This window comes from Triplophysa rosa, linkage group LG17, assembly GCF_024868665.1.
Source record: "Triplophysa rosa linkage group LG17, Trosa_1v2, whole genome shotgun sequence".
Taxonomy (NCBI): domain Eukaryota; kingdom Metazoa; phylum Chordata; class Actinopteri; order Cypriniformes; family Nemacheilidae; genus Triplophysa; species Triplophysa rosa.
The window spans coordinates 8,734,869-8,760,928 of NC_079906.1; the positions used below are offsets into that span (position 1 = coordinate 8,734,869).

The window sequence follows — 26,060 nt, forward strand, 5'->3', positions numbered from 1 at the left end:
AAAGCTATTTCTTCATGCAAACCATAAGCATCTGTAACCGTTTCCTGTAGCATACACGATACTTTCATGGAACATGAATCATCAGATTGTGCACTAACTTGTCCAGCTTGTGTTTCTGACGTAATTACGGCTAAGGGTGCATATTGTACAAATGAAGCAATAAGCCACAAGAAAGTATGGTTTACAGTAGTAAAACAGCTAAGGGGCGTTGTTAGCTCCCACTTGGTTTATTCAACTGAGGTGGAGGAAAGCTCCCTGCTCAGAAAATTCTAGGACCTTCTTAATGCCTGTAACCGGTGTCAAAGAGCAAAGTTACGTAATAATGTTACCATAAAACTAAACTGTCAGCACTTTGTTACTAGGACAAGACACATGACGCATCATTGAAAAGACCTTTTGTTCCAACGTCCTCAATCCATCCAGTGAGCCTGAGGAGAAACTGAGTTTGTCATAGCTCCTCCCATTATGTGTTGAGAATTATGCAAGCTTTATTTATATTATTTCTTGTCACCCGGCAGTTCCTACCAGCCATGAACTTAAATGAATTGTGGCATAAATAGATAAAGAGTGTCCGTGAGCAGAAAGGAGTATCTGATGTGCGTGTGCGGAAGTCCTCACAAATGCAGCATGTCAATATGAAAAAACAATCAAACAAATAGGTCTGTGTGTGTGAAAGTGAGAGAGAAAGTTAATTACCCATCTCCTTGAACTTTCCAAAATTGACTTGGGAACTGATATTACCGGTGTGATAAACAAATCATCATGCAATTTATGATTAACTAATCTGATTAATGCTGATGAAACATTTGGCTGAATATTTACAATACCCACCCTTCACAGTTCATTTCTTGTAACGATTTTTTTTAAACAATTTAAACAATGCTGATGCAACATTTGGCACTGTGGCCCTGTTTTGGTTCAGCGCTGGATGAGAGGAGCTAATAAATTATCCTTAAATGCCCATTTGAAAAACTTGCATAGTCTCTCTCTCAGATAAATGGAATACAAATGCCTTCATTTATTTGGTTTTATGTACAATCATGTTCGCCTATTTAATGGGAGGAGTGACTAATGCTTGGACACCCAGACTAATTGGAAATGAACATCATTGATTACCTGAAGAAGCTTGGACTGCACTTCATTTGATGCTGCGTTTCATAACTCAAACAGCATATAAGAACTGTGGTCACATGTAAAATAAAACAGCTGATGTAAAATGTAAGCATCTTAGTATACATTTATTAAGCAGAACTAATTTCATGTGTGTATGTTTCTTCTTTTTTGGCATGCCTGGACATTGGAAATTAAAAGACAGATGGCGGGTTCAGCAGACATTTTAAACACGTCTGCCGTTCAGATGGAGAAAAATCAGTAAAGGTCTGTAGTTAAGGACTATTCCATCTTTTGACACAGATGACAAATAATGTAAAGCTTTACAGCATCTTAAGAGAAAATACTCAAGCAGGCATCCTGTGTTGATTCACAGTAGTTAAGGTCTTCAGTATGAAAGTAGAGAGCTATCAGCATAATGTAACTAATAACATTGTCAACATACCCTGTAAACGTAAATTTACAGAATGTTACTGTTATTTTTTTACAGATTTTTCAGTATAATGTTAAAACACTGTAATTTTACAAAATTGTACTGTTTTATTAAAAGATTTTTCACAGTTTTTTGAAATACGGTCAAAACTGTCAAATTACAGAAAAATACTGCAAATTTACAACCATGTAATTTTACGGGAAAACAATGTTATTTTTACAGATTTTTTACAGATTTTTTTTACAGTGTGGACTGGATTTCGAACAACTCACACATGCACACAAATTGTTGAGTTTTATTTGTTCAGTAAACTAAAGCCTTTGAAATTGTTACGGTTTACATTACATACCGTTATAAAATTTCGGCTGTTTGCAATTAAAACAATAACAGAATTGTTACAGTTACAGAACAATTACAGAATTCCTTTAAATAGTGTGTTTTGGGGCTTATTCCAGTAGAATGTAACAGTGTTTTTTTATTCCCATCTGCTAAATATCCCACCAATAAAATCCAAAAACAAATGGAGTCTCACAGTGACCATTGGAGTTTCCATTTAAACCAATACCATTCCCATGATAACCATTAAATCCAATAGAATACCTGTAGCCTAATGGTTTCAATTTTTGCTACAGAGACTGTTGCAGAAAATAATAATGGCTTCTTTTTTCTTGACTTGTTTCACAATTTTGCAAATATTAGCCTAGTTTGCCACAACAGAATTGTTGAATGCGTTTAACCAAATCCATTTATTGTTTTGACACCATGTCACATCTTTCTTTTTGGCATGTGGGGCACATACACGAAACACCGGCGGCCAATGGCAGGACAGTATTTTCCAGCGATCCGCGCGTGGTGCTGTGGAGGAGAGCATCACCATCTGAATACCAACCAGAGCATCAGACGGACGCGTCCTGCTGTCAACGTGACAGTTGCGATCGAAAAGAAGCACGCTTAAATTAATTTCATATCTTTGAGTCGTTAGATGAAATAATAAAAAAAACGCCTATTGAAAGCGCGCAGGTCCAGGCAGAACGAGTATAGTAGCCTACGTGGTACCCAAGTTCAGACCGTTGTGGAGACTGCTGGGCGTTATCGTACCTTCTGTTATGGTTACGCCATAAGAGGATCGTATTTAAGCCCAACATCGATCATTTATTGCAGTTGAAACAATGGGCTCCAGACTCAGCCGTCAAAACAGTCTCGACAACGAGAATTTTTCACGCCGGCGACGGAAGCACCTCGACAGCACGGGAGAGAGCGAGCGGAGCGGCAGCCGCGGCAGCGCGGACTTCTTGTTTACATCGCTGATGCTCAAGCCGGATAAACTGCCGGGGATGCTGAGAAGGGCAAACCACAGTCCGTATGTCAGACGAGTCGCCTGGATCCGAGAGCTCCAGAAGCTCTCGCGGGAGAGGAAAATAGAAGAGGCGGCGGATGTACTCAGACTGTTGCGAAAGGTGAGGGCAAACGTCCTGCAGTGCTTAATAAACGTGCATAACTATCACATGTGCATGCGTTCAGGCAGGTGCACGTACCAAAACATGTTAAGTTTACAGACACCATGCTGCAGTAACCAGAATAAACAAAAACATCTGTGCCAAAAATGAGTTTGGCATGAGTCGCATTGGCATTTCTTTGGCATTCACATATTTGGAGGAACTCAGACACGCATCAGCTTGCTCTGTAGCTGCGGTGGGTCACCTTGTGCAGGAAAACATTTCGAATTACCGCCTCATTTGCTATTTGTTGTTGACACTCTACACTAATTCTTAATACTAACCTCTCGTGGATGTTCCCTCATGGGACATTTGTTCTGTCTGCGTGACCCATATAAACTAAGCTCAACTCTGAGTAAGAATACAAAGCAGCAGAGACACCTGACCTGGGGCCTCATTTATAACCGTTGCGTACGCACAAAACATTCCCTTAAAGAGGCGTACGCCACTTCCCACGCAAAAGATGGGATTTATAAAAACAAACTTGACGGAAAAATGTGAGCATCTGCACGCAAACTCTGACCCATGCGTACGCACATTCTGGAGACAAATGGTGAGTTAGTGAACTTAGATTGCAGAAACTAAGATTGATATAAACGATTATAAGCATTAGCCTATGCCTCACACACATTTTATTTGACCTCATATCCGTTAAAGATCCATATTATCACGAAGATTAAATCTGAAGAGTTATTTGAAGCTCTCGCACAATCGTTTCTCTTTATGTTCTCGTTATCAGTCCTAACTGTTCATAACAAAACCGGAATGAAGAAACATTCGTCTTTTACAATGATGTCTTCAAATGTTATCTCAGGTGAAGGACACCACTAATGGGGTGTTAATGATCAGTCTAAATGCTGTAAACATTTAAATGCTGCAGAGACCTTCTTTGGCTTTAATATAATTATAATAATAATTATTATTAATAATTATAACAATTATTAATTTGGAAATCTCAGTGAATCTCATGTGTGGCCATTTGTGATTTCGTTACGGAGATAAAGGATGGGATCGGGGTTTTACATCATTTTTTGTTATTTTTCTATGGCATCTGATAGCGGTTTGACCAGGAAACGGTGTACGCCCATTATGGTGCGTGACGTCAAACTTAACAAGCGGATTGGATGGAAGGCTTATTAATATACGAATCAGTATTCATGAGGTGCTTGCATTGACTATTTATGGGTAAAATGGGCGTGTACAGGGCGGGATATGAGGCTGATTCACGTACGCACACTTGCAGGTGATCTGTGATTGATAAAGCGAATATTGCTTACAGGTGTGCGTACGCACGGTTTTATAGATCGGATTATTTTTGGGCGTACGCTATTTTTGGTTTTCGGGTGCACGTACACTTTTAGTAAGGATCCTACGCACAGTTCTATAAATGAGACCCCAGACCACTAATGACACAGAAAATACAGTGGATCAGAAGGTCACCCACAATAGAGAAACAGAGAGAGAGAAAGAGAGCGAGAGCATCCATGTATGTGTGGATCAGATTTGATGTACGTTGTGAGAACCAGAAATGACCCCCTTTAAGAAAATAATAAATCGGAATAAATATGTGAGATTTATAGCAGTAATAGGGAATCAGTTTATTACTAGAATCAATGTACCTCCTAATAGAGGTAAACAACTATAAGAATTGTGTTGTCTTGTAATTAATTTATGGCCCACAAGATCGTCCAACTGGATATTTTCAAACAAGCTTTCTCCAAATATTTCGTCTGTCTAGCAGGACTAACAGATGTTGCCATGCATGCATTAGCCAATTCTTTAGGGTTCAGCAAGTCAGGATGGCAAAAAAGGATATGTACACATTTATTTACAGGAAAACAAATATAAAGCTTTATTTATTTTATTTATTTATTTTTGGTGCATGGAGCAATGAAGAAGGCTGACATTTATCTCTTGCTGTGTTTACAGTGTTGATGTGAGGGCAGAACGTGTCACAGCTGCTTGTTTCAAAGTTAAACATTTCACATGCGAGCTGTTTGAAAACAATACGCAGTCTCATCTTAATGTAGTCTCATCTTAGCAATATCACACAAGGAAAAGTGCTGTTGGAGTGAATAGCAGCATGGCTGTGATTCGGGTAAAGCCATCACATTTGCAATAATATTCAGTACAGCAAGACTGTGAGTGCAAGACTGAGTAACCTACAGTACTATCCAGACCAAATTATGCCAGGTATTTGTGGTATCGTCTGTGTCTTTTTAGTATTTGTATATTTTATCATAGTGTTGTTGTCAAAGTTAATAAAATATATAATAACATGAGTCTGTGTATTACAATGGTTATCTTGAATGTCTTTAAACAAGTTCTGAGGGAGGATTTATAGATTATTTCCCCAAGTCAGCAACCCAAACCAACAGCTTTCTCGATGGGCTTGGGCAGCTGCTTGCCTCCTCTCTTCCCAAAAAGCTCAAGCAACATGCTGTTGCATTCCTCATCTAAATTAGATACTGTTGATTTTCATCTGCCGTTTTGATGAAGTATCTGCCAAGAATATAAATGATGTGGTGCTGGCTGTCATGTCATTGAAACACTTTTGAACTGAACTTTCTATAAAAGATAATAGATGCCTTTTTACAAAAAAAAAAAAAAATGCAGTAACGTTTGGGTTATATTTTTGTTTGTTTGAAGGCATGCAGTTTTAAAAGGTAAAGGGTTTCTGAGGCACAGAGTTATCTCTGTATTTGTAGGTCATTCTGCAATGTGACATTTGTGTGTCTTAAATGTGTAAATATGAGAGAAGTTATAAAAATTAATTCACTGGATTTTAATGTTTTATGCTTTTTTGCATTTGTATTATTTCTTTGGATTTAATATAGAGTATATGAATATATACAGTATATATATTTGATCTTTTTTGACCTGCCTCACCCCAAGTTTCCAACTTCTCATCGACAATATTTACGTGTGCACACTTTGTGATGAACGTAAAAAAGATTTTTAAGTATGATATTTTATATGCATTGAAACTTCGATTTTCATTATTAATATCTGTAGAAATAACTAAATTAACTTTCTAAGAAACACTCTTGTATGTCATATGAAACTGTTATACTCGTGTACCTTTAGGTTATACCTTTAAGCACACAATAACATTTTCAACCAAATGCATATTAAAAATACATGATTAATACCAAATGCATTTTGAAAATAAAAAAGTAATTAAACATAAAGGCGGAGTGTCCGATTTCTCTTAGCCGTTGTTGATGTTCAAATCACCAAAACAAACACACCCCTACCTAGCCCCATCTTTCGCTTTCGTCAGCGCTCGGCTAGGCTAATGTCCGTCCTGTGCATTGTGCACCTTACTGCTGATTGGCTACAAGGTTGTTTTGGTACTCGGCCCGACTCAGTTGTCTAAATCGTAATTCGGAAATCGGTTACCCCGCCTTTAAAAGCCACTGTTTTATAGAATGACCCTTCTGTTTAAAACATCATAAGAACAGCTCCACATGAGGTCAACATTGTATTAAGTACAAGGGGCCATACACATCAAGATCAGGCCCTTGCCATCTGCACTTATATCTCCCGTCACCTGTGTTGTATACTCTCCTATCATGTTTTCACTCTTTTGTGCAATTTCCCCCACGGTTTATCTTCTGTTATCCCTTTGTTTTGTCCTGTTCTGTTTTTAGAGTCCTCTTTTCAGCATCTAACCCTCCCAGGACATGCTGTAAATTACATTGAGAATTTGACGTCCCAGAGCAGAGAGCATTTTAATCAACACACAGACAGACAGTCTTGGATACCTATGCTGTGACAAGCACGTGCCACGAGACCCACGGTCGGGTCCTTTGTGAGCATTCTCAGTCTTTATTAAGGCTGTCTCGCATTATCAAGAAACAGAGAATTGAAAATCGGGCTCATGTTTCAGAGCCACTATCAGTGTCTAATACAATTAAGGGGACTTTGAAAGGACCGATACGGCTTACGAAGATGTGTGTCGGTGACAGGACTGGTAGTGAGCTCACTGTGATGAAAACCACTTTTTGGCTTACAAGATCTAGAGATACCAGCTAGAGGGACTGAGTCTGAAAACAGATTGACAGCCACAGATCTTGCGCGATGTAACTGCACCATTTACTGAAATCATTTTTGTATACAAAATGTTTTTATTATTGTATCAGAGACATTTCAATACATTATCAATAATATTAGTCCATCACTATATAAGTGATTTGTTTGTTGTTGTGTATTTAAACTAAACTAATACAACGTTTGTTGGAGGAGAAACATGTTGAGAATAGATGCAACCATTACAGAAGCTAAGGATCATTAGATACACATATACACACAAGCTAAAAACAATCCATCTCTACCACCCTTTAAGAAGTATGTGTGTGCGCGCACTTAACAAGGTCTGCTTGTTATGCGCTTTTTTCATATTCTGCTCTTCGGCTGTCTGGATCTCATAGAACACTATTGACATTTACATTTCTTGGAAACAGTTTAACCCCATGAAGGCCACACACCTCTTGAAAAGTGAGGCCTAATCGATTTGATCGCCCCCTGGTGGATGGCTGCAGTATGAGTCATAAACCCCACCCACGCATGTAAGCGAATGGGAAAAGCGAACTAAAAAATCCAGTTACACTACAAAAATATTTTTACCAAAGAGGGTTTCTGTCATTTTAGTTAGTTAATATCGTGCTGATGTATGTTCAAGTGTTCATTTTTCTAATAAGTTTGGTTTTAGTTAGATGTTTAGTAGGATATTATAAAAAGGGAGGTGGTAAAATGATTTCTTAGTTTACGACTGAGTCACCAGGGAATATGGACAGGACCTTGATGCCACTTCGTGCTCATATTGCGCAGATTCTGGCTCCAAATGACGTCATCGGAGCAATATGTCCACGGCCATATCTCTATGGAAAACAAAAGGGCCAAAACGTATCAACCGTTGAACACGTTTTGGCCCTTTTGCCATTCCATATTTTGTCAGTTACTGTAGTATAATTTAGCTCACATAATCCCGCCCCTAAATGACATATAAAAACAAAATAAATTGTAATTGGATGCTTTACAGATCTATCAGATGGTTTCTTCCTGTGGGTGCTTTTCCAAAGTAACTTCCACCAGCACTACCCAACAAAATAAATATTTTAAGGGAATCTTTTCGACAGGGCCGTCTGAGGTCCACACACGGTTACAGTTAAGGAGCGACCCCTGTGCTCCCTTTTCCGTGGGAAGTGTATTTGATATTCAGCACATGATGGGATGAAAAGAGAGAATGTTTAGTGCTGGTTGGATGGAGAAAGAGTCGGGGATAGAGCGGTGGGCAGGTGTGGGCGTCACCTTGCTTGCAGCAAAACACATTTAAACATGCACACTCCAGCAGTTCTGAGTGCAAAGACCTGTTTCAAAACCAGTCTGCTAGTCACCACAGATGAAAGCATCTGGTCTCTGCTTATTAATAACCCAATGGAGGCAGTTTCATATTCTCTCTGTTGCTGAAAGTCTGTGGCTTAGTGAGACACCTAAATCTTGACATTTAGAGCTATTTTAGAGTTATGCAGAAATTTTGTATACACAAAAAAGACATGTTATCTTTCAGATACACTTTAGGTAACAGGGATGGACTGGGCAGCAAGGGGCAAATTGACTTTTTCCTGGTGAGCATGATTCTTTAATCTTACATTTGTAAATTAAAAAAATCAAAACATTTTAACTGTGGTCATATTTCTCACAAGCAAAAAATGAGCATGTACATCCCTAGGGTACAAGTAGCACATTGCTAGTGTTAATGTAGAAAACAATGGTCCAACCACGTAATCAAATTTCTGGTTTGTGATCAAGCGTAAGTACATTTTTTAAATACACTATTCTCTGCCATACCTTATGTAAAACAATTTACACAAGAAATCCATGCAATTCAACTCACAACGCACATTTGTGAGAGAAATTTCCGGAAGACCAAATGAAGACTTAGGCTATGTTCTGCAAACTCTCTCAAATGCAAATATAAATGTTTTTACACCCTTCTCATTAAAAAATGACTGTTTTATTCAAAACTATTATTTTGAAAAATAATCTGTTTGATATAAGTGATATTTTGTACAAAAGTAAATGTGTTCCATTGTTTTAATATTAATATACTTTAAATATTAATATACTTTATTAATATTCTTTGTTACTTACTGTGCAAGTCAATCCCAACTTCCAGTTCACAGAGACTTTAATTATTCAAGATGTCAAGCTTTTCACCTTGAATTATAATTTCTATTTAAACACATTCTACCTTTGTCCTGGTTCCTCGAGTATTGGATTAAAATAAATTGAAATTCATTCAAGTCATTTTTCTGTTTTCAGGATCTTGGTTTAGAGGGAACGTCCCTAAATGATATCCTCTACAAGAACTCAGCCTTCCTAAATCTTGTTGACCCCATATCTCACGAGCTGCTGCTCAGCCTGGCCAGAGACATGCAGTGCCCAAAAAAGGTGAGTCTCTCAATTTCATTTCATTGTGTAATTTCTAGCTGTGTTGATTGTTATATAAAATATATGAACAGAAATGGGTTTGCATAGTGATTAGTTGTACTGTTATATTGTTGCCTTCAAATAGAGCTCACAAACTATTTAGTATTCCACTCGCGTCTCACTTAATGTGACACAAATGATAACAAATATGTCTAATTTGTGTTAAACTGTCAAAGGCCTATGTGAAACAAGTGTGGATCATTCTCTGTGTCTGTTCAATCAATTCATAAAGACTTGATTCATTACATCTTTGTACGGAGATTAACTTTCCAGTTTAAGGTTTGACAAACTGAAAAGGAGTAGATCAAACCCATTGCACACTTTTAATGATATCACCTGTTATAACCTGTGTCACGATGAGCATGATTCAAGTGGAGAAAGAAATTTAAGGAGCGAAAGCAAATTTGTGATATATTCATCCAGCACAACTTGTGTTGTGATAACCGGGCTACTTGAATGAGCTAGTTAGTGTAATCCAACTCAATTTGATAAAAAAAACCCTCATTACTGAGTTTTGCATGGTTTGTGAAATATTTTTCTACTGCGTGTATGCCACCAGCTGCAGGGCACGACAGAAATCAATGCTTCTTCTGATCCAAACTAAAGTCTACTTGCTTATCAAATTCATGTCCTTTAAAAAGCGAGTATAATATTATATGGATTTTGGTTCCTCTCTTAAGATTATTATAGTAGCAGAACCCCGAGGCCACTGCGGGGTATGAGAGCGGATGTATTAAATTAAAGATCTGGCTGTGAGTCTATCAGAGTCAAAGGGAAATGGTTCATAACATGGCCTTAGATTTCTCATCTAAAGGTTTATAAAGCACAGTGTGAGATTCAGTATAGACTATGCTTCCTACTGATCACCCTGTCTGGGTTTATTTTGTGTGTTTTTCTTCACGTTAAGGAAAATCGAAGCCCACTTGTTTTGTCAGAGAATTAAAACTATGGCATTGGTTTAACTCACAGCTCAAGCATAAATATTTGATAACCCATGGTTTATTCCACCTCCTACGATCGGCTGTGCACCATTAGTGCATTCTGATCAGCTTTGCATTTCTAAGTGTGAAGTCGCCACCTGGCCTGTCCCAGCGGGAGGTCCAGAGTTTTCCATCGAAGCAGGGTGCAAGTTATTAATAGAAGGAAATACAGCAGTCGGATTTTGGTTTACACAGGCCGGTTGGATTGTGACATCCGGATTCACGGGGCAATTTAATTTGTACATTGTAAATACAGGTTTTATGAACTACAGTATGTTGAAATTTAAACTGTGTTTACGGATAAACTTGAAATGTCAAATTGACACTGAATCAAGAAATGATCAGTCCAAAAATTGGATTTTATGTGAAATTCTTGTATACTTTACTGAGAATGCTTATACAAAGCTGCAAAAATGTATCTTAGGAAACAAGCCTTCTAAAAGGGTCACAGATATGAATCATGCAGATTTTTGTGTTTGTCTTGTTTTTCACTGCTCTGTGTGATGAATCAGTTTTGATCTGGCTGACACACATTTAGAGCTTCAGGCTGTCGTCTCTCTCTGTGCTTCTGAACATAGATGAGTCTTCAAGATTTCACAGCGCTAAAACGATGCAAAGTTGATCTGGATTATATAACAGATTAGTGTTTTCATTCTTAAAGAAGATTATCTTTGAAATTTACTTTTTATCTGATGCTAAAATGAATCATGAGATCTGAGAATCTCATAAAAATGATTGCAATGAGAAAATCTAATCTAGGTCTTATCTGGTGCATTATTTTGTTTACTGGAAAATATGAGAACTTTATGCCTCTGGCTCCTGGCTGAATTGAATCACAGATGTCTTCGTCTGCTTTTATTGTGCTTTTCTATTCATGTTGTTCTCACAGGGCACAGATATGCTGAAATCAACTGATAAAATCTGCAGACAGCTCATCTACCACCTGACCCCTCACTCCAAGTGGTTCAGGAAAAGAATGACCAGGAGAAAAGCCCAGGCCTGGTGAGAAATCCACCCATTTATCACTGCCATGCACATACTGTAGCATATATGTATAAACGGTTTTAGCATTTACAAATGTAACATTTACAAATGTTTGGTGGCCCAACTTAACTTCTGGTATACCAAACTGTTTAGTAGTTTTAATATAATTTAATACACTTAATATGCAACAAATATTAACATTAATATTAATGAAATATAGCCTTTAATAAATTGTTGTATCATAACCAAACACAGAGCGGAAGTTAACTTCAGGCCAGTGAAACCGTCTATATATTTTGAATGTCGCATTTTCTTTGTTGATTTTAAATCTGTTGAATTGTGCAGAATGGACAAATATGTTCAGATGTGTACTGCATTGTTATTGCTTGAGCAAAGCATAACACAGTTATTTGCAATTGTACAAAATATGCAAAACCTTTCTGCTGAGTTCTATGGACACCGATTCCATGTGACCTTGGTTATACAGGTGCATTTTAATGCAAAATAATTATACATACACAATGTATTGATTAATCTTTCACGTCTTATTTTGTTCTTCTTTTTAAGACCATGTACATTTATAGGGATTTGCATTAACCGCAGATCAGTTTCATGATTTATTGAGCCGAAATCTGGTTTCAGATTTAAACATGCATGATTATAGATGAATGTAACAAATTAGAGCCGGCTTGGACGGCCACCACTGGCCCATGAATCTCCCTCCCTTCCCATGTCCATTACCTTCACTCAATAAACTTTGTCCACATCCTGAATTAACCATACTGCCCTGCGTTATTACTTTTATACTCTTAAGGGAGGATAAAGCGATTGGATGAGAGAGAGAGACACACACACACACACACACACACACACATTGTAATTCTCATTTATTATGTAGGGTTACGAACATAAGCGACTGTTACCATATTGCTCACATTGAACAGAGATCATAGTTCTTTAAAAACTGCTGTGGTGGTATTACTGTACAGTGGTGGCATTAAAAGGTAATACTATGGTACTTTGATATATACATATGCATATTTAATATACCATGTCATTTACAATACCTGTACATAAATTTCTGCTTCATTGAATACCATAGTAAATCTTTATAAAACACCATAGTATTTTTGTGCTGTGTGTGTGTTTATCCAGCAGGGCTATATTGGCAACTGAGTGTTGAGAGATTCTGATGAGAGTTCTGCAGTGTGCGTGTGCATGTTGAGTCTGAGCTCAGGATTTCTGCTGTGGATGATGTGTTGAAGCGTCCCTAGAGCTTTGTGTTCAAATAAGTCATTCTGACAAACCCAGAGTCTGCAGGTCTCCTCCTGCTCTGCACTACAGACGCCAGACCCGGCATGAGAAATAGTGCTCTTCAAATGAGAGAAAGAGGGAGAAATGTGGAGAGGTGCCACACTGCCATATCCCCCAAATCAAAACATATATGAGAGAGAGAGAGAGATACAGTAACATTTTTTGCAAATCTTTTTTTTAACCATTTGAGTTTGTTGTGGTGTCACTGCATGCCTGTTCTGTTAGGTACCATATTACTGCAATCCCGCTCCATTTACATAGAAATGAGAATGAATGCTGTCCTGATTTAAATGGACAGACTGATACGTGTCCGGTCAGTTGTGATGGATCTGTATTTGTACGCTCTTCTCTGGGATAGCTTCACATTTATCAGGGTTTAACTTGCTTAGATGGCGACTGGAGATGATGCAATTATGCAATGAGCAAAGATGATTGATTTAACATCAGGATGTGTTTCATGTTGGGGAAGAGAGGGAGCAGAGGATAGGCTAACAAAAGCCAAAGCGAGGGAGAGGAAGAGAGAAACAGCCAGTGATTTAAGAAGCAGGAGCTGGCTTTTATGTTTGTACTTTGTAGAGAATGATCAGATTTCAGAAGCATTGCAGTGAAACTTTTAGATCTTTGATTGGTAGTGCAAAGCTTCTGCCAAGCGATGTGACTGTCTGATTCATGAAGGATCCAGACTGCACTTGTGCACACTCAGACACACACACGCACACATGCACGCACGCAATCTGTCATTAAATATAAAATATTTATATCCTCTATGTGTTTTTTGGTAAAGACTTCTGTTGAATGTTCTATTTCACTTCATTTTTCACGTCGTGGCCGCATTACCACCTCGGGGTGTGCATTAACTTTCCAATAATTGAACGGCCCGTCGTCAATTATTCCACTTATACCACGGTTACCATACCACAGAACATTGTTCAAGTGTTTAATTTCAACTTTTGTCATGTTATCGTCTTTAAAATGCTATTGATGTTAGGACCACTGCTTTGTGTGTGTGTGTGTGTGTGTGTGTGCGTGTGTGTGTGTGTTCATGTTTGTATATCCCGGTGGGGACCGGAATACACACCAACAAAAAATGGGGACTCGTGTCACCGTGGGGACCAAAATTGAGGTCCTCATGGGCAAAAAAGCTAATAAATTGTACAGAACGATATTTTTTACAAATCTAAAAATGCAAAAAGTGTTCTATGATCTTTAGGTTTAGGGATAGGGATAGGGGATAGAATATACAGTTTGTACAGTATAAAAAACATTACGCCTATGGACTGTCTCCACGGGGGCCTGTGTGTGTGTGTGTGCGTGCGTGCGTGCGTGCGTGCGTGCGTGCGTGCGAGCGAGCGAGTGAGCGAGTGAGTGAGTGAGTGAGTGAGTGAATGAGTGAGAGAGCGAGCGAGAGACCACACACACACCTGAGTGTCTGCAGTAATGTGACAGAAGAGCCAGTGATAATAATATGATTTATTCCTCGTATTGTTTGCATCACCAGCAGTAAAAAAATCACGCAAACTTTTGAAAGAGTAGGTCTATCAAAATATATTTGTTATCAATTATAAGCAGCACGAACCCGTAGGCTATCAGTGTTTATTAATTCATTTTGTTTTTCTATTTAGTTATTTTATTTATTCGATTTTCAGCATATGAATTTCTATATTTTGTCCATTTAGGGCTACTGTAGAAACAACATGGTGAATTCCATCCAAGGGGACCCGCGGTGTATGTAGATAGAAATAGATAGATAGAAAAAACCTTACGCTTCATTATGTAAGCTCTTTATAAACATCTGAAGACATAGGTATGTACTGTATATTATATTGCATTTCTATCAATACATACTCCTTAATCTTCCACATTGCACCTTTAAATTCTTCTGAGCTTCAGTTTACATCCAAAATAACAACTACACAACACAAATACAAAGTTTTCAATACATCTTTAATAATATATTTAAATAAAAAGCAAAGACTCAAATTTCCAATGTTGTACATCACTTTTGTCCAGGACTATATTTGAGATTTTTTCCTAAAAAAAAAATGTTTTCCTCTAGTGCACACACCATAGAGCGGTGATTCTGTAATCTGTAAACAAACAACATGTAATTCTCACTGCTTCTGTTATGGCCATGATGAAAAAGCAGTGTTAGTGTTTCATTTGCAGGCCTTCATAGAAAAACAGCATCTGCTTCTGGAGGCGAGTGTGAGTCTGAATCTGTTTAAAAGTGTGAAAGCATCCACCTCAGGTAGAAAACAGTCATCGCTATGCCAACCGCACTGGCAACCCTTTGTACTACTTTTTACTTCTTTTGCTCTTCTCTTAGTTCTCTCTGTCATTCATTGCGGTCGGGTTTTCAGATTCAACATTTCTTGAATGATCTCTTAACTCTAACTGACGGATTAATAGGACCTCTAATAGGACCCCTTTAATAAGGATTAACCATGTCCAAAAATCACAACCACTTGGGAAGTTATTCAATATCAAAATAAGATCTCATTACACATTGATATGAGAGAGCAATAAGTTCACAGATGACATATTTAATTTGTTAACTATACATTACATTTTGGGATTTCGTCGGCTGGTGGATAAAAGTATATATTAAGTTTGACTTTTGATCTAGTGGTACCATTTCACGTTTCTGGGTTCAAATAGGACTTTAGCAGCTTTATGTCGGTTGTTTAGGGATGTGGACACTAAAATCGAAAGCAAACTTCAGGAAATCGATAGATTAGACCACGCTCGGAAATGGACAGGAGAAAACATTTAAACCATCCCTTCACAACCGTTCAAGAAAACATTAAAAGTAACAAATGACTGTGCTTCTGCATTAGAAAACTTTAAATCAGCTTAAGATATATTTAGTTTTCTTAAAAATCACTAATTGTCCTCGGTGCGCAGTATTCTCTGTCTTCATCCCACATTAAATATGTGGGCAATAGGCTTTGTGTTTACATACATCCAAACACGCACAAACACAAAACCCTGATATGATTGTGTTGCATCATAACAATTTAAGACAGTAGTTCATACAGTACAAGTTATTTCTGGGTATTGCCACTCAAAATGAAAGTAAATATGTCAGGATCTCCTATCTATTTCTAACCTTGTCTGTTGTTTTCAGACAGCAGCTAGTATTCAGACTCTCTCCTGAGGTACACTGGCCTGAGGCTCTGCTCTGAGTTAAGATGTTAAAGAATCACTGTCTTCTAGCACTTCCAGAAATAGCTCAGTGTCTTTACCTGTAAAATCATATAGAGTATATAAGCCGAAAAAGTGGCAATAAACTTGTCATTGTCCTGAAACATCATAGTCAAAGCATGGCTATTGTTTTAACTTGTGAGAGAAAATCATGCTAAAATGTTGGTCCTGATAACAAGTTTGTTCATATATGCACTTCCCAAAATGAAAGGAAGTAGCATGTTTTACATTACAGAGTCACTTAAAGTCAGTTACTAAAGTACCCTGGGGAGAAATCCATGAGAATGTCAGTTCATCACGGCAGGCAAATGGCATTGGGATTTGTGAAGAAGGTGCCATCCATAATGACACTAATGTACACTGAAAAAAGACGTGTTTGTGCGAATACAACAGCATCTTTAAATAAGGTACGCATTGTTTTCAGCACATTTAACACCTGGTTTGCATTTGTGCTAAATGAGGTTTTCATGCTGAACTATCACATGCAACGCTTCCACAACATAATAATGATTTTGCTGCTTTATCTCGCAGAACCAATAACAAATTACATGCCGGCAGATTTTCATCACTCGCAATGGTTCCACAGAATTCCACGGGAAAATCATCCATATGCGGTTATGACTAACATTGGTAATTTTAGACTCTTGGGATCTTAACGCTAGCTTCTTGCCGTGCTTGACTAGCATACAGTTGTGCAAAAATCCAGGAAAACATTCTGGGGGAAAAATCCTCAGGTCAGGGTGGGTATGTGAAAGTAACACTTCACATATATGCACCTAACCTTGAATTTAAATGGACGTGCATGCTACTCTGAGTGATTCGTGCTCAAGGGCAGGGATGAGGAAGATATCCACCAATCAAATCAAAAAGGGTGAGGATTGTATTACATGATCAGATTGCACAGTATTGCTGTGAATGTACAGAGAATAGTGCTTTTGGTAATAGTATACTGGACATACATCTGGCTTGATGCAGTTTGTTTCCTGTGTGTCCGATAAGACTAACACAAAATATTGCTTATTTCTTTGTTCATTTTTACACGTCACTGTATAAGAATTTAAGAATAAGCAATAATGAATAAATGTCGGACAATGTTAGGAACCATGCGTAAGATTTTAGTTTAGAAACTAGTCACATGTGTCTGTTTCCAAATATTGTGCACAGAATCAGATTATCATACAATGAACGCCCAAAGGCTAAATTCATACTGTCAATGAATCAGTTTTTGACTGGTAGACTGTGTAACAGCCCTAAGCTAGTAAAGCAGAAGGTTTCGGTTCGCAGTAGAGCATCAAAAGGAAATATATTCTACTTCCTTATACCTTTGAGAGTGTTAGATATTTAGATTTATGTGATGGGGTGTCAGAAGACCAGCGGAATGAATAGAAAGACAGAAAGAGAAATGAAATCCAAAGAAATAGACAGAAACGAAAATGTCTCTTTGGGGACATTTATATACAGTAAATAATGGAGGTGTTTTGAATCATTGATGACTCTTTAAAAACAAGATGGAATGAAGCTTGAATCAGGCATCGTAGCCATGGAAATACATGTAAAATATATTTAATAAAATATAATATTGTATGCATATGCAAGATCTATTGAAAAACGAATATACTGTATGACCCACAAATTTCTTGTATTTGAAAATATGTATAGCTTGTACAAGATTAAACATAAAAGACCATTGCAAGGCTTAACAAATAGTGGAATCTATACATAAACTATCATTTTATATACAGTATGTAGCCAAAAGTGGTGTCCAACTTTGGTCAATTGACATCTTTGCTCTTTATGCAAATCTAATATTAAGGATGCATTTCAAATTTTGTATGCATGTTGCATGTTTGAAGTATAAACTGAAGCTCAACTTTAAAAAATAGGCTTGGCAAAAAATCACAACATATGCGCATGAAGTTTGAGACAAGGCCCATCAGAATGACTATGAAATATTACCATGAGAGGATCGACACATATTAATAACCAAAATTGTTGACAATATATATGTTTTATTCCTTGCAAGCTTTTTGTTTTTCTATGCATTTTCTATGCATGTTTTGGATATCAGAATAAAGCCCACATGCCTTGATTTGCATTTTTTGCCATAATATATAATAATCATTTTGTCCAATAAATACCAAAATTTTGTCCATTTTGTACCATACATCTCATATTTTAATGGTTTAATCTAATCTGAGGGGGCATTAAAAGCCAATATTGTACAGATATCACTGCTATGCTTATTATTGATAAAACTGAATACAGGGGATGCACAGTATACATGTGTGACAAGGTCATGTTAAACCAATGCTATTGACCAATCATCATCAAGGACTATACAACATTTTCACACACTTGCATATTACCACAGGCTGAAAATGTGCAGCAAAGGATGCACACATTGACTCCATCTCTGAGAGCAGAATGCTTAGTGTCTGTGATTTGACAAAATCTGACAGTAAGGAAAATGAATGTCACTCATAGCTGCTGGTTGCCAAGAAACGTGAAGTGAGCCCGAAGTGACTGTAATTCAAACTGACACCCGGTCGCGAGAAAACAAAAACAGATAACACATTAGAAATGTTCTTTTACCCATCTTGCCCTAGTGAATTAGAAATACTGCCGTTTTCTCTTCCAGGTTTTGTTTCGTGACCTTTTGGAAGACCTCTTGACGGTACATCACAAAAACAGCCAAAAATCCAAACAGAATTGATTTTAACATGCAATTTGTCCTCGCCCTCAAATCAGACTGATCTTATTTTCTCTCCCTAGCCGTCTTTTTAGATAAATGGATCCCTAAAGCATATTCAAAGAATTTCAGTATAGCGTCTCATCAAAGCTTGTCGTCTCTTCACGGCCCAACCTATTGCTTTTTAATCGCAGTTATCCCTCAAATTTCAAAGAACAGATTGGCTTGTGACTCTACGACCCGGTTTCACAGACACCGCTTAGCTTAAGCCATGTCTCAGTTGAATTAAGATATTTATGTCGCTTTTATAGAAATGCCTTAGAAAGATAACATTACTGGTGTGCATCTCGAGACAAAACAATGTCACTGATATATTTTAAGATATTTCTGGGAAAGTTATTTTCAGTTAAGACAGAGCAAACATTCATTTTAGTCTGAGACTAGCCTTAAGCCTTGTCTGTGAAACCGGGCCTATATGTCAAAATAAAGCCAACGGACTCTCGAATAAAGCATAAATCTCCAGGGGAGGGGGATTGCTTTTGTTCACATGCTTTTGTTTTATCGCGCCTGGACTATTGTAACTCTCTTTATGCTGGAATATCCAAATGGTCCAAAATGCTGCAGCTAGATTTTTAACTGGAATCCGCAAACTTGAACACATCTCACCCATTTTAATGGCTCTTAGTTGGTTGCCCGTGCTTTATAGAGTGGATTTCAAAATTTTGCTCTTAGTTTTTAAATCTTTAAATGGGTTGGCGCCGTCTTATTTATCTGACCTTTTAAAACTAAATAACTCAGGAAGATGCCAACGATCCACAAACAATTACACTCTGTCGCAGCCTCGAACACGACTAAAATCAAGAGGTGATCGTGCGTTTGCAGTCGTTGGGCTGAGACTATGGAATAGCCTCCCATTATCTCTACGATCCCTGTGTTCTGTATATGAGTTTAAATCTAAACTTAAACTACATCTTCTCTCCCAGGCTTTTTAGTTACATTTCTTATGTCTTAATTATTATAATTATATGTTGTTCATGTACTTCTAATTTATGGTGGTTCTGTAAAGCACTGTGGTCAACCTCTGTTGTGTTAATATGTGCTATATAAATAAATGAAAGAAAGAAAGAAAGAAAGAAAGAAAGAAAGAAAGAAAGAAAGAAAGAAAGAAAGAAAGAAAGAAAGAAAGAAAGAAAGAAAGAAAGAAAGAAAGATTGGACCAGGTGTTATATTCTGCGAATAAATTGAATTTGGCCCTGAACCCAATGCCACCTTAGGAACATTTATGAAAAGATATCAACCACGGGGAGGTTTGTAATAGCATATAGATGGCAGTGTGTGTGTATGTGTTGGCAAAGCACATATGCATATTGCTTTCATCTTTCTTGTGTTGCTTGATTGTTATTGCATTTTAAACAGCCCATTTCCATTTCAAACTGTGCATTGTTTCTGTGCTCTTGCATTATTTTGAATGCATCATGTAGATGATCTGTGCTTCTGAGAGTTTATTAAGTAGATGTGTGTTTGTGCTTGTCTGTGTTTGTATCTTATTGATCCTGTTAATGGAACTGGGTCAAAATGAAGCAGTGACTGAGTGTAGTGGTTTTGTAATTTTTTCAAATGTATTTTATTTAAGGTATCTTTGTTTTGCTTTTTAAAGAGTTTATTAGGTGAAGTATATTATTTCCGTGCCATTAAAAGCAACAAAGTTTCAGAAATAATGACAGGTGTCACAACACTCCCCCATTGGCTGGAAAAACTGTTAGCTCCGCCCCAAAACTCACTGCATTGGTTGCTACCCAATTATGGTGGGAATGCTTAAACGAACATGATGGCAATGTGTTTTTAAAGAAATCAAACTACAACTTAAAACTGTACATTTGCAAAATCTCTATTTATACAGCAGAAAGAAACAATTTAGAAGATTAGAATAAAGACTGCTACAAATGCCAGTTGTAAACCAAAAATATAAAAACACATTTCTCTTTAGCGGCAGGGATTCAGCATTCAGTGGAGTTTGGCAGAACAACAGTGAACTCTGGCTGTAAGCTTTACTTCGCAGAGGCAGCATGCAGATTAACTGGAATTTGAAAGGAAGCTATGGCTTTCATGAGATTTTATCAACTGCCTTCTGTCAGATTTTATCAGATACGTACACAGAAAAGAATGCGTGTTAAAGGGATAGTTCACCCAAAAATGAAAACTCTGCCATCATTTACTCACCCTCGGGTTGTTCCAAACCTGTATAAATGTCTTTGTTCTGCTAAACACAAAGGACGACATTTGGAAAAATGTTAGCAACCAAACAGATCTCAACCCCCATTGACTCCCATAGTATTTATTTTCCCTACCATGGCAGTAAATGGGGGATGAGATCTGTTTGGTTACTGACATTCTTACAAATATATTCCTTTGTAAAAACTATCCCTTTAAAATGAACAATAAAGAAAAACTGCTAAATTATGCAAAATGTGATAGGGTCATACATCATTTTTAGTCGTATTAAAATGTATTTAAAAATGTAAAATTATGTAACCAACATACATGTTTCACATTCTTTATGATCGTTGATCATCTTCCACACGTCACAACACATGCATGCACTGGTGCACACAAAGCCACTAACATTCAGCATGACAGTCTCTCTGCTTTATGCATCAAACTATAACACTATGCCTGAAGCGCTCCAATGCACCATCGATATATCTATGCTTAATAGCGCCCGTGGTTTAAAACTCTCTACTGCCCCCTATTGTACTGGATGCATGCAGTTTACCTGTTTACTAATCGTGTCCTTTTAACAGCGCAAGTGTTTATGTTTGCTTTTTCCATTTCGTCCATTTCCATTTTTCCAAGTTTTTGTACATGTTCTTGGAATCAGTCTTGTCAAGTTTTTTTGACAAGCATTTTTTGGGTTGTTACAAAGGCTGTCTGATTCATTGCGCTGTGACAGGATTTACATTTCCATTTCTTTTCCTTTTTAACCAGCGGGAACATTGTTTCAGACATACCTAGACATTTTATTTTCCCACTCGTTCTGTCTGAACGGATGACTCATGATCTGTTGTTACACTGTGTCTCTATTAAGTATATTGCTGTCCTTGTTTTACTGACTGCTTGCCTTGTTGTGTTTGGGTGTACTTTTGGGTGTAATTATAAATTAACCTCCTTGTATTCATGTATCTGTGGTTCTCTCGTTACTTTTTTATTGAGGCACTCAATAACATATTCTGCACTCCAACCCCACCACAGCTGTCTTTTCCCTGGGGCTTCCATTCCCTCTGCCCCTGTAGTTTCAAGTTCTGACAATATACTACTCTTAGCCAACAGGGAGAAATTCCGATAAAGACCAAAACATCCTCTATCCAAATCCACCCCCATTTCGTTAACTATACACCACTTTCACATTTACAGTTAAACTCAACAATATTCTGCTATCTCCTTTCTTATTGTTTGACTTCTCATGAACGTCCTTCTGTTTTCTCCTCTTTTTATTTTTAGTCTTAAAACAACACTTCAAAAGAAGCTCTGCAGTGACTCGGTGGACCTCTCCGGGATCCCCCTGTCAACTCGTGACCTACAACATGTGACTTATTACCTCCAGACCAGTGGGGGCGCTGTAATATCCGTAGATCTTAGTTTCACCGAGCTCCGGGATGAGGGCCTACGTCTACTTCTGCCCTCCCTGGGTACACTGCCCAAACTCACAACACTGGCTCTCAATGGGAACCGTCTGACACTTGGCATCCTTAAAGATCTGACAGAATCTATCAAAGATTCCAAGATGTTCACTTGTCTTGCTTGGATTGACCTGGGCAACAATGTGGATATTTTTACCATGCCACAGGTAAAACCTAAAAATCGTAAATTAAGCGAAAGTAATAATGTAGTCGTTTCTTCTGTTTGTGTATAAAACACGGCACTGCAAGGACTACATTGGTCTGCATTGTTCTAACTTCTTCAAAATATGCCCTTAATATGCTGTTAACTGTCAAAATCATTTAATATATTTTTTATATCTTTTCTTCTCAACAGCCCCTTCTTGTAGCCCTAAGACGGCGTTGTAGTCTGAAGAGCAGCCTGCCTACCATCTACGAGTACACGGAAGGTCTACCCTACTGCTACCGCATGGAGAGCTCCATTGAAGAACCCAGCCACTATGAGGAAGAGGATGAAGAAGAAGAGGATCTGGAGCCATGGAGTATTGGAGAACAGAAAAGTTCGGGTACCTTAACCCTTCAGTATTGCGAGAGGTGAACCGATAACTTTTGATGTTACTCGATGACGGAACGGAGATCATAAAGAATGAGACAGTGCAAGCAGGAGACCTCTCCTCCCTCCATACCATTTCTCCCAGTCAACACCTTTCACCTTCTCGCTCCCTCACTGCAGCTCCATGCATTTGCCATTGTGGTTATACAGTATGTGAACCACACCATCACATTTACAGACCCTTTATTCCCGACAGCACCAATGGGACCACCTGAACACAACGAACGGTGAAACACGCTGCTTTGAAACTCTCCGAAAGCTTAACTTACTGTGTTGGTGGGCGATGCTCCCTGACACAAGGTGTGGTTCATTGGAAGGGGCCTTTTCTCATGAAGAACCAGTGATGGACAGGTAATGAAAAACTTCGGATGTCACTTGCTGGGCAAAGGTGGGCAAAGGTCACTTGCATAACAAAGGTGTATTTGAAGCTCAGATGACCCAGCGTTTATGGAGTATAGGTTAGCGATTTTGTTAGGTCCGGTTTGGTTGTATTTGTCAGTGTTGCATTGCTGAGGCTGTCTTTGCGGGGACAGACCAGACCTATCACCATTCTGTGTGTGCTCCACTAATCTCTCAACAAAAGCCATGAAACCAGCACAACAGACTATCCAGCCGTAAAACTGCTATGTCGTGACTTTTGCAACCCAAGCCCCCGGCCCCCCTTTTCAGAACGTTCACCCACACATCACTTGTCGTGTATTTGTGAATTATGATGATACAAAGGGGTAACACTGTTGAATTGCCAGGGGCTGGTTTTGTTGTATACCAATGATGAACGAAGATTTCATCTTATTGATGTTGTCTTAGAACAGGTAGATCACAATAAGACTGTTACGGAAAGATAATGCTCATAACACTCTTGTTGTCATTACTTTAGGTCATTATGTGCCTCTTAAAAATACCTCTTAATAAGTTTTAGAGGACATTTATTTTGACACAGTACATTTTCAAAGCAACTTTCATTGCATTAGAAAGTATACATTTTTATGGGTACGTGTGTTTCCTAGTTTTGCGCTGCTAACGCAATGTTAATATTACATAACTCGTATTCTAATATCTCATGCTTTTCTCGATAAGCCATGTCTAGTACATTAAACTGAAGTATTTAAATGTTCTTAACACCAGTTCGTATCTACCTTTAACGTCACAAAATATTTAAAATCATTTTGAGATCATTTTGAATCTGTGCTTTGTTGTAATTTAGTTTTTAATTTGACACAACATGTTGAAATGTCACAGAGTTGAACATTGAACATTGTTTTATGGCCTTTGATTACCTGAGCACTTTAGTCAGTATTTTGACTGGGTGTGTGACTCAAAAGGTCATTGTAGCAGTACCATCCTGTGCAACATTAACATTTTGTCCATCATTTTAATACGCAAGCCGAACAAAAAAGGTACCACACAGTCCTTGCTTAAAGGTAAAGCTCAGATGATTAAACAGTTACATATCAATGTTAATTGTGATATAAATACATATAGTCATTTTTAAATGTGTCAACTATATTTGTTTAATGTTATCTCAATGTTGTCTCAATGTTGTTGTTGACTTTAATATAGGCTATATTATATGTAAAATGATATCCCAAATATTGTCACAGGACCTCAACATTAACATGACGTTAACTGAATTATATGTGAAACTCGTATTATGATCTTTACAGAATATGGAATTAATTTGGACTGTTCAACGCTTCATTCAAGTGCCCTATATTGTAAAAATATAAATATTCGCATAACTATTTGCATTTGTTGTTGTCGCCCTGTGTGTAGATCATAATTATCAGCCACGTGATCTGCTTATACAGGATGTTTAACCTGCGTAATAATTTTCTCTTTACTCATATAAACCAAACCATGATAGGCTTTCAATACTCACAAAACGTCAAACCAATAGTCTCAGATACAGGTTCCTAAATGAAGGGCATCTTATTTGTCGTCTGTGTGTAGATTTGTATGACTTTTCTCTGTATTTGTGCTTCAAACATGATGTATTCAACAGTACTTTATAAGACTGTTCAACAGCACTGTAATAAAATTTTAATATTAAAATCCAGTGTGTTTATTCTGTCATGTAAACATCTGTCATACATGAAACAGCATAGAATACTGTATGTAGTTTATACGGTTCTTGTCAATGTGTGTGTGATGTTGTGTGTGAGACTGTACGCTATCTGTAAACAGTTCTCAGCTGTTTATCGGTTTCCCTGTTATTTCAAACAAATGCGGATTGTTTTGCTCTTTCACATTTTATTTTATTAACAGTGACCACAGCTCACGTGACCGTCCTGTTGAGTTATGGGAAATTATGCATGTCATGGTGTTGATGTGACAAGAATACAAGCGTTACTGCGGAACTATTTTTTGCCTGGATCCTTGTCTGCCACCCCATGGCTAAACAAAACATGATAAAAATGAATAATAGTAGAAAGACTATGTAAGCATTTCTAAAATTTGCTTTGCTCAACTGTGATGCATTTCTTTTTATTATGTATTTCACAAAATAAACACATGAGAATGGCTATTTTCTATTTTTGCATATTATCTGTAGTGTTTCTGTGAGCAATAAAGTGCACTTTTGTTATCTAAGCCTAGACACTGCACAGTCACGATATCCATCTCTAAATAAAAACACATTCTTGTTGTTTGTTTAGTGATTGACTTAATAGTTTGCATATAATTTCCCTGCATTATGTTGACTCTACAGTGGAGTTTTCTGGCCAGCGTGCACCTGACGGGCTCTTTTGTGATGTCAAAGTGATCTGTGGCCTTTGATCAGAGCTCACTAAATGTCAGAACACAGCCGGCCAGCAGTTACCCCACCAGGCTGAACTTTGAAGCTATAGGACGTATGCCGTCACTTGTCTGGACACTTGGTACATTTGGTTCTGGATAAGTGTTTCTTAGACAACACTCAATTAAAAAAAAACTGTGTGATGGATTGGCTGGGTCAGGCTTAAGCCAATAAACATGAGGGGGAAGGTGATCGCTACAGGCTGAGTGCTCATTGTCTCTTGGGAACCCATTTCTTTCCGCTGTCACATCAGGTATAATCATACGTATACATGAGCCTCCCTGTTCTAAGA

At 37.8% G+C, this 26,060-nt stretch overlaps 1 protein-coding gene across 1 annotated transcript; it reads left to right on the forward strand.

Annotated features, from left to right (window-relative positions):
* Positions 1–1,816: 1,816 nt before the first annotated feature.
* On the forward strand, positions 1,817–25,603 carry lrrc75ba (leucine rich repeat containing 75Ba). Its single transcript, XM_057357275.1, has 5 exons — positions 1,817–3,000; positions 9,367–9,495; positions 11,404–11,516; positions 22,204–22,549; positions 22,738–25,603. The coding sequence occupies exons 1-5, from the start codon at positions 2,713–2,715 to the stop codon at positions 22,957–22,959; spliced, it is 1,098 nt and encodes a 365-aa protein (XP_057213258.1). The 5' UTR covers positions 1,817–2,712; the 3' UTR covers positions 22,960–25,603.
* Positions 25,604–26,060: the final 457 nt, after the last annotated feature.

Coding starts and splice junctions, on each gene's coding strand:
- lrrc75ba (XM_057357275.1), top strand. CDS start 2,713: ATGGGCTCCAGACTCAGCCGTCAAAACAGTCTCGACAACGAGAATTTT. Junction 9,496..11,403: donor ACATGCAGTGCCCAAAAAAG/GTGAGTCTCTCA, acceptor TTGTTCTCACAG/GGCACAGATATGCTGAAATC. Junction 22,550..22,737: donor ATATTTTTACCATGCCACAG/GTAAAACCTAAA, acceptor TCTTCTCAACAG/CCCCTTCTTGTAGCCCTAAG.